Here is a 9,585-nt window from a genome sequence, read left to right on the forward strand (position 1 = left end):
CTTTGTTATCTTTGACTTTGTGTGTAGGTAGCATTGGCAGATACTTTGAGATCATCCAGAGAAACGGTAGTCAGGATTGACAGGACGAGACACAGATAACAGAAGAAAGCCACACTTGGGAAGAGGAAATCTCAGCCGAGGAATTGCCTCCATCAGATTGGCTGTAGGCATGTCTGTGTGGGTATTTTCTTTTTCTTTTTCTTTTTCTTTTTCTGTTTCTGTTTCCTTTCTTTCTTTCTTTCTTTCTTTCTTTCTTTCTTTCTTTCTTTCTTTCTTCCTTTCTTTTTTTTTTTTTGAGACAGGGTTTCTCTGTGTAGCCCTGGCCATCCTGGAACTTGCTGTGTAAACGAGGCTGGCCTCAAACTCACAGAGATCCACCTGCCTCTGCCTCCTGGGTGCTGGATTAACGGTGTGTGCCACCACAGCCCAGCCTATTTACTGTTTAGTGATTGATGGAGGGGCCAGCCCACTGTGGGTGGTTCCATCCCTGGGGAAGTGGTCTGGGGAGGTATAAGAAAGGTAGCTGAATCTGAACCAGGTAAGCAAGCCCATAAGCAGTGTTCCTTTGTGGACTCTGCTTCCAGGTTCCTGCCTTGTGTTCCTGCCTTGGCTTCCCGTAGTGATGGACTGTGACCTGGGAGCTACAAGATAAGATAAGCCCTTTCCTCCCCAAGTTGGTTTTGGTCAGTGTTTTAACACAGCAACAGAGAAGCACATGAGGACACTGGGAATATCATAGTGATGAGAAGATATGGGCCCACAAAATGGTTAGAAAGTGAAAATCCTGAGCTTGATGCGTGAATGTTAGAAGTGTGAGAGAGGGAAAGAAGCAGGGAGAGTTACCTAAGCCCCACAGATTTCCAGCTTGGATGGCAGCTTGGAAGGACAGCACTTGCTGGGGAAAATGAAGTTAGAGTACAGGTAGTGTGCATTGGGGAGTGAGAGCCGCATGGCGTTCCTACTGTTTGGATGTGGTTTGTTTGTGAAATGTCCTCCATAGGATCGTGTGTTTGGGCATTTGGTCCCTAGCTGTTTGGGGAGGCGGTGCAGCCTTTAGGAGATGGAGACTGGATGGAGGACACTGGTCTCTGGAGTGCTGGCTTTGGGGTTGTACTAAGTTTCACTTCAGCCCAAGTTCCCCGCTCCCTCGTCTACCAGCCTCATGTTCCTGCTACCATGAGTTCTGCTACATCTCCCTCCTGGCCCTGGGCTAAAGCCCAACGTGTACACCAAAGCAAGTGTTTTCCTCCTTAAGTGTTTCTCTCGGATAATGTCAGTGTCAAGGAAAGTAACTCATAAGTTGTCTAAACATTCATTGCTGAAAACCTGCTCCCTCTTCTGGCGGATTTAAGGTGGTGAAACCTTTAAAAGGTTGGGCCTAGTGCAAGATAATTGAGTCATGGGGGCATCATCCTTGGGAGAGATCGGTGCTGTCTAATGATAGTCGACCGAGTCCCAGGGCACTGCCCTGAAGGAATAGGTTGTGATAGAAGAGCCGGGCACCTCCTCTCTGCCCCACATGTTACTTTGCGTGGATTCCATTTACCATGAAACCGTCACCAGAAGCCACACAGATGTTATAACAATACTAAATGAACAGAGACAGAAGGACCTGTTTCCTATGCCCCAAATCCTAGTAAAACTAATAGGAAATCATGTCTCAGGCACATGTATGTTCTCCTTTCGTGCTGCCCCTAAAATTTTCATTCAGTGAAACTTCCAAACAGTGAGCAGCAGGATTTTCGAAATGAATTTTAAAGCATGAAGGTAGCACCTGTCAGTGCTAGCCATGTGTGGGGAGCTTGAGACAGGCTGGCTATGAGAACCAAGCTCACATTGATAGTGACAGGAGCCAGAGAAGTTGCCCACTGGCTTTGGGATTAGAATGAAGTAGAGGTAGGCCATACAACTCTGGGTGCTGCTGGGGCACGCTGGAGAGTGAAGAGTGAACACTCCACAGGAAAGGTGCATGCTTTTCTCTTCCAAACAAAGAAATAAATTAAAAGAAAAAGCAGGGAGCCTGTGGGAATGGCTGGAGAACTTCCGTAGGGCTCCCCAAACTGGGCATGATGATAAGTTGGGGCATGGGGGCTGGGAATGGCTGTAATTCAAAGCTTGAAACCGACCTGTAGGTAAATATGACTCAGTTTTTATTTTGCTTGTGTTGAACACCTCTTATACTTGAAGCTGGCCGTGCCCCACTACTTCTCTTCTGGGTGCTTGGGTGCATCAGATGAGAGACAGAGGCCAGATCTGAGAACTATAGCTCTGAGAGGAAAACCTGTTCCTTACTGATCTCCGGTAGGCCTTGGTCATCAAAGGAAGGACTCCTGTTCCGAAAACAGAGTCTCCTTGCAGAATTTCCTCTTTTAAGCCAAATATCAGGTTATATTTTGGGGAAGTTTTTAATTTTTCCCTTTTGATCTTCAGTAATCATGTGCCATTCCCAGGGCCACTGTTATTGTTGCTTAATTTATTGTAGAATGCTCTGGTTTGTCCCATTGTCTAATAATAGAAGAGCCTTGTCCTCCACTGTCTTGAAGGCACGTGAAACCGAGAATGTGGAGTTGGGTAGTTCAAGGGCGTTGTTTCTCTGAGGCACAGCTTTGTACTTATCCAAATAGAGGAGAGATGAGGTGGTTCAAGTTCAGAGGTCCTTCTGTGTGCTCGGGGATGAGTAACAGGACAGTCCCTCCCCCACACCGAAGTCTGCGGATGCTCAACTCCTCGCATAAAATAGTGGCCTTTGCGCGTTACCTACCTGCATCCTTCCATGTGCTGTGAGTCATCTTACAGCATCTCACCCAATGTGAGCCCCGTGAAAACGAGGAAGACAGCACGTGTTCTGCACTGACACCAATCAGAGACCTAACTACATGCTCGCTTTTCACTCTTATTATCTTTTATTTTACGCACGAGGAGGCAAGAGGCTTAGAGATATTGCTCATGGATCAGCAAGTAAGGAAAGCCAGGATTGAAATCCACGCTTGTGTGATTCCAAATTTCTATTATTCATTTACAATTGGCATGGTAGAAAAATATACTATGTTTAAAAAGTGTTTTTGATACGAATAGAATTCTATCACTTTCCTCCTCCCTTTGATCCTCAAGAACCTCCCAGCTACCCTTCCTTGAAGATCCTCCACACACCCCACTCTCAAGTTCATAGTCTCCTTTTCTTTATTATCGCTATATGCAAATATATGTATGTGTATGCACAAATACATATAAATACAACCTGCTGAGTCCATTTTTGTTGTTGGTGTGCATATGGTTTCAGGGCTGACCACTCTGCATTAGACAACTAATGAGGGGCTCATCTCTAGGAGCGGCTAATTCTCCTTTTCCCAGAAGTCAATGGTTGCTGATAGTTCTTTATCTAGGGTTATGACCCCATGAAATTTCCCCCTTCCTTGTTAACACGTCCATTGATATTGCCATTGTTCTGATCTTGTTTATGCAGACATTTCTAGGAGAGACTGTTTCACGGCAGACTCTCTGATATTCTGGCTTGTAATAATCTCCCCCCCCTTTTATTCTTCTCTCATACATTACACCCTGTTTTAGTTAGGGTTTCTATTGGTGTAACAAAACACCATGACCAAAAAAAATCAAGTTATGGAGGAAAGGGTTTATTTGGTTTACATTTCCAGATCATAGCCCATCTTTGGAAGTCAGAACAGGAAGTCAAGCAGGGCTGGAACCTGGAGGCAGGAGCTGATGCAAAGGCCATGGAGGGGAGCTGATTACTGGCTTCCTCAGCCTGCTTTGTTATAGAACCCAGGACTACCACCAACAATAGTCTGAGCCTTCCCCCATTGATGACTAATTGAAAAAATGCCTTACAGGTGGATCTCATGGAGGCATAGTCTCAACTGAGGCTCCTTCCTCTCTGATGACTCTAGCTTGTGTCAAGTTGACACACATGACCAGCCAGCATGCATCCCGACTGATGCTTCCCTTCCCTCCATTCTTCCCAGTCCTTTCCCCAACCCTCCTCTCCCCTAGATCCACTTCTGCACTTCCCTTTAAAAAAAAAAAAAAAAAAAGGCCCTCCCAGGGATATCAGCTGAAATGGCATAACAATTACAGTAAGACTAGGCACAAACCTTCATATCAAGGCTGGATGAGGTCACCTAGTAGGATGAAAGGGGTCCCAAGAGACCTCCCCGCATTTCTACTGTTAGGAGTCCCACAAGAACACCCAGCTATACAACCATAACGTATATGCAGAGGACCTAACTCAGACCCATACAGGGTCTGTGATTGTTGCTTCAGTCTCTGTGAGCCCCTGTGAGCCCTGCTTAGTTGATTCTGTGGGCCATGTTCTCCTGGTGTCCTTGACCCCTCTGGCTCCTGCAATCCTTCCTTCCTCCCTTCTGTGGGGTTCCCCTGGCTCCATCTGGTATTTGGCTGCGGATCTCTGCATCTGCTCCCATCAGTTGATGGATGATGCCTCCCTGATAACAACTGGGCAGGCACCAATCTATGAGTATAGCAAAAATATTATTAGTAATCATTTCACTGAAAAAAAAATTTTCCCAGTCATGTTTGTTTTTGTCCTGGATCTCTGGGCTGTTCAGCTTCTGTTTCCTGGCCCTCCAGACAGTGTCAGGCATGGGGTCCCTCTTTTGGCATGGGCCTCAATTTGGACCAGTCATTGGTTGGTCACTCCTTAAAGTTCGGTGCCACCATTGCCCCAGCACATCTTGGAGGCAGGACAGATTGTAGGTTGAAAGTTTTGTGGCCACTGCTGAAAGCCTTGCCTGGCTATAGAAGGCTGGTTCAGGCTCCATTTCCCCATTCCTAGGAGTCTTCACTAGGGTCACCCTCAAATGTTCCAGGGAGTTTCCACTGCACTAGGTTTCCACATTGCCCCCCTCCAAGTACCCCCAAGTCCAGTCACCTTTCCCAGTACTGGGCTCTTACAATGTTTCCACCCCTCTTCCATTATATTCCCCGAGCCACAGATGCAGGAGCTACGCTGCACATGTGTCCACTGGGGCTGGGCTTCCCATAATCTGTTGATGATCTCTGCATTGTTCCCAGATAGAGTTTTCGGTGACACTCTCCATTTGCTGTAAAGAGAGATTTCTTTGATGAGGAGCAGCAGCTACACGTATCCAGGAAAGGTGCCTTGCACATCCTAGCTACACTCTTGATTCTCAACTTCTTAAATCCAAGGTTGTGGAACCTATACGCATGAAGGCTGATTATACTTTTTTGGGAGGAAGATTTATTTTTATATTTGTGAGTATGTGTGTGCATTCATGCATGCACGGCTGTGTGTGTGTGCCTATACAAGCAGGCAGAAGCCAGAAGAGGGTATCAGATGGCCCCCTTATCACTCTCTGTCTTGTTCCTTCAGGGCAGGGTGCTTCCCTAAACCTGGGACTTAGGTTTTCTCACATATGTTGGAGGCAGCAAGGCCAGGGATTCTCCTGTTTCAATCCCCCTTGGAGCTGGTGTTACCTGTTTGTTATGTGGGTTCTGGGACCTGAACTCAGGTCCTCATGATTACACAGAAGGGGCTTTCAGCCACTGATCCATCAGTCCAGCCCCCCACTCCCCACCCACTTTTAATAAGAAAGAATAAGGAAATAAATTTTATTTCAAAAATTTATTATTATAGTGATATTGTTACAAGGTTTTAACAGACCAGGGAGTTAAATTGACCAATACTTTTGAAGCTTCAACAATTTAAAAACAAGTTAATAAACACAAAACTGGGTTTGGTTTTCACTCCATTCATAGGAGGGACTCTTCAGTACACAAATAGTAAAAACAAAATTTCAATTAATATTTTTCCTAAGTAGGACTTCCCTATACAGATCCGATAATCATACTCTTTATCCTTTCTTTAAAGATTTAAGAAAAATAAATAGATCCATAAATAACTCATATAAATATAGGTTTTACCTGTTAAATAATAAAACTTCTGAGCCTTAAATTTTGTCTTCTTCAGAAAGAAATGTCGAAAGGTAGCTAATTCATTAAAATAACTTATGCCCCAAAGTTATCTCAGGACATATTAAATACATAAATAATTCAAAGTCAGCCATTTAAAGCAAACAAGAAGCAAACTGGCATCCCACTTAAACCCAATCCTCAAGGAAGGAGGAGCAGAATATTTTGACTCCACCTCTGAATCAGTATTACTTGCTGAGGATCAATCGCATGAACTGTTTTAAGAACACAAGTGAAGTTTGCTGAGAAAGGTGGGCGTTTCTTAGGGGCTGCATTGTGGCTGCTCCCGACTGCGGTCAGCCTCAGGCCTGGGCTTAGGCCACGTGGCGGACAATGGAGGAAACGCAGGTGCAGCCCACGCCCACCAGCATCTTCTCCACCCGGAAGGTGAGGGGGCAGTTCTCAGGCTCCCTCCGCAGGACCAGGATCTCTTGCTGGATGAGAACAGAGTTCATGTGGTGGTCCAGCTTCCCCTCAGCATTGACACAGCGCTGGTGGCGGCACTGTGCCTCCCAGATCACCGGAGGGTATCTGTCAGGGTCCTCGTTGCGGCTGTAGGGGAGACAGAAGCCAGGAGGAAAGTGAATTCTGGGTCAGCGGAAGGAAAAGCAGGAAGGGGGGGGGGAGGAGGGAGGAAGAGCATTAGGATGACAAAGAAGAGCACTGCAAAATCGCTGCAACTTGGGGTTGTCTGAAAATCTGGGCTCTCTCTCTTCCACCCCTTCCTTCCCCCTTCCTCATCTCCTTCCTCTTTTCCAGTGATAAGGATCAAACTCAGCGTCTCCCACGAGACAGATACCCTTTCTGTCACCGAACTGTACTCCCAGCTGAACAAACTTGGATCTTAAAGTTCATGACGTATTTTAGAAGAATGTCTTGAAAGATAAACAAATAAGCTAAAGACCACCGCGAGGACTGACACAACATAAAAGGTACATTTTAGGGTACATTTGACTTATGGGAAGAGATTAAAGGATGAACCATCAAGGACTCAGGTGGCTGTTCGCCTGACTCGGTGAAACTGGCCTTGGAAGGAGGGAACGTGCCAGAATTCTTTTCGAGACCACTTCTTGAGATGGAGCCCAAAGGTTACATGAAAAGCTGGAAACAAAGACCAAAGGCCCCTTATAAAAACTCTCCCTTATCACCTTATAAGATCTGAATAAGTAGTTCACTTAGACTTTTGAACTGATTGAACTACCTTTAGTATTGGGGAAAGTGGAAAAGAAGAAATCCTACAGATGAGTGAATCTAAAGGTTTCTTGCCACTGAAACTTATTCATATAAACTCAAATGATCAAAGTACTTTTGTACTGATGCCTTTATGGGGTCGAAGCACTATATGCCAAAGACATGTCCAGTGTAAGGAAGAAGAAATACTCAACATGATACTTCCTCTACCAGGATGCAAGTTTTGACTTTCCATATCTTCTTCAGGACAGGCACAGAAATACCTAATTAATTTTTAATTACTTTCAGCAAACCTCCTCAGTTGTAGCTTTGGTAGAGGAAACATAATGCTCTATGATAAATGTTCTGATTTCCAAAAAGTCAACTATTGACTTGAGCACTCATAAATGCTAGAATCACGGTTATTAATCTGTGGTGATAGGGAAAAATGCAGGCATTTTTATGCTCTGGGGTAAATTAATGCTCTGGGGTAAGTGTCCAGATTTCCAAAAATTCAAAAATAGACTAGCTCTCACAGGTGCTAGAATCATAGTTATTAATTTAGGTTGATTTTTGGCATTAGTGACAACTCTAACACGTTAGGGTGAAGTGTCCCCTGCTCGAGCCAAGAAGTCTGTAGAAGGAAACTTGGAGAACCATTGCTGAGCACAGTGGTCCTTCTAGGTCCCTGGTGATTCTGAGAGGGAAAATAAGAAATCATGCTCGGGGCATGTGTGATGAATCGGAGAGTAGAAAAACACAGATTTTTTTTTTTTGTTTGGAGTCCTTACGTACTGGAGAGTCCAGGGCGAAGTGGATCGGTTGAGGTAGTCTGAGGGCCTTCTGGAACTCACTTTCGGGCTAAGAGAGTTAAGGACTTTCAGGTTGACCTTCACATTCTGGAGTAAGTTCTTGCCCTCAGTGTTTGGACATCCTGCACTTTGTGGGATAGGTATCCCTGCCTTCACTCCAGCCTCCAGGCTCAGCAGCAGCCACAGCAGCAGAGACTGAAAGGGAAAACAGAGTGATGGGGGACTGGATTAGAGTATGGGTTTTGCTGACAAACTCATTATGGTGGAGTATATAGCTAACTATAGGAAACATACTATGTTCTGGAAAGATCTGTCCTGCAATTTAAAACGTTTTAAATTAAAAAATTCTTAAGATGACCAAAATCATCCTCAAAGCACAGAACTTCTTTTATTTTTAATCTGTTTTCTACATCCCTCTTGTGACTGAGGACAAGCATGCCGTGTTTTAAATGGCAGCGGTTTTAGAAATAGTGTCAAGTCATCTCGTCAGCCTGCTGGCTCGTGATGAGTCAACAGGACAAAAAATGACCTTGATTTCCCAGGAGGACATGTCCTTCTGCACCGGGGTTGGCACACACATGCACCTGGAAGGAGCGGATTGTAGAAATCCTATGTGACGTCAGCATCCATGTTAGAATTAGAAACAGTCTTTGCTCACTGGCTGCCTTGCAGATAAAAACTGGATCTTCCTATGTCTTCTTAGGTATATGTTCTGGTTGTTCTAAACTTTGCATGCATTGATTCTGTCATGAGAATCCGATTTCAGGACATATTTTTGAAGTGAAGTATTTAAAAAATATAAAGCTTTATTCAGAAACATGTATCTAATTAGAATCAAATGGTTTGAATGTACTAAGACCGGTATAAAACAATGGAAACAGTAGTTGCTTCCAAAGCTTTCAAATCTGCAAGAACAGAACTTTTGACAGACATTCTTTCTCACTGCACAGCATCATGTGACAGTTCTTATGTGGGTTAGTGCCATCACAACTGTCTTTCAGTTTTAACCTCATCTTACTGACTGATGCTTATCAGTTCTTGAAAATGCTCTACAATGATTTAGGCATCTACCAAAGGTTTCATTTCTAGTTCTACATACACAGATTCATGGACCTCCACAGTTAGAGTCCAGCATTTTACAGCATGTGCAGCAACATGACCTGGTTTCAGTCAACAAGAGCCTTGTACATTAGTGCAGCACTCACCACAGACGAAGTTCTCCCGGGACTCATGGTCGCTGGTTCTGATCAGCTGGTGCTGGATGAGCTTGTGCCTGGTGTGAGGTGGATGAAGCATAGCGCTCCCTTCTCTCTTTTTATAGGGTTTTGCACCTTCTGTGGTCACTTACGTGGAGAGTGGGTTGGGGGTGACACCATTTGGGTTAAGATTCCATCCTCAAACGAGGTCAGACAGACACCCTCTTATGACGAGCAGGGCATCATGTGTCTCAAAGGTAGATTGGAAAGGGCAGAAGTTCACTGTGCGAGGAAGCGTCACTTGCTGGGAGCTGAGTAGAGGTGCTTTGCTATGTATGGTTCGGCATCCTGTGTGTATGGACATATCTGAAGCCGCTGCAGAGATGTGCTCCATCTTATTGGTGTGTGGGGAAATCGAAGCTTGAACGTTGTCTGACTTG

General features: G+C 44.8%; 1 protein-coding gene across 1 annotated transcript; it reads right to left on the reverse strand.

Moving 5' to 3' along the window:
• Positions 1-6,281: 6,281 nt before the first annotated feature.
• Il17a (interleukin 17A) lies at positions 6,282-9,181 on the reverse strand. The gene is made up of 3 exons (XM_059281276.1): positions 9,155-9,181; positions 7,933-8,144; positions 6,282-6,519 (listed from the first exon to the last, which is right to left on the reverse strand). Exons 1-3 carry the CDS (start codon positions 9,179-9,181, stop codon positions 6,282-6,284), a joined length of 477 nt encoding a protein of 158 aa, XP_059137259.1.
• Positions 9,182-9,585: the final 404 nt, after the last annotated feature.

The sequence above is a fragment of the Peromyscus eremicus genome, chromosome 16_21 (assembly GCF_949786415.1).
Source record: "Peromyscus eremicus chromosome 16_21, PerEre_H2_v1, whole genome shotgun sequence".
NCBI classification, from domain to species: Eukaryota; Metazoa; Chordata; class Mammalia; order Rodentia; family Cricetidae; genus Peromyscus; species Peromyscus eremicus.

Excerpts from the sequence above, each read along its gene's own strand:
- Il17a (XM_059281276.1), bottom strand. The coding sequence starts at position 9,181 with ATGAGTCCCGGGAGAACTTCGTCTGTG. Across the intron at positions 8,145-9,154 it reads CCGGGAGAACTTCGTCTGTG|TCTCTGCTGCTGTGGCTGCT; the intron begins GTGAGTGCTGCA and ends TTTCCCTTTCAG. Across the intron at positions 6,520-7,932 it reads ACTTCGCCCTGGACTCTCCA|CCGCAACGAGGACCCTGACA; the intron begins GTACGTAAGGAC and ends TCTCCCCTACAG.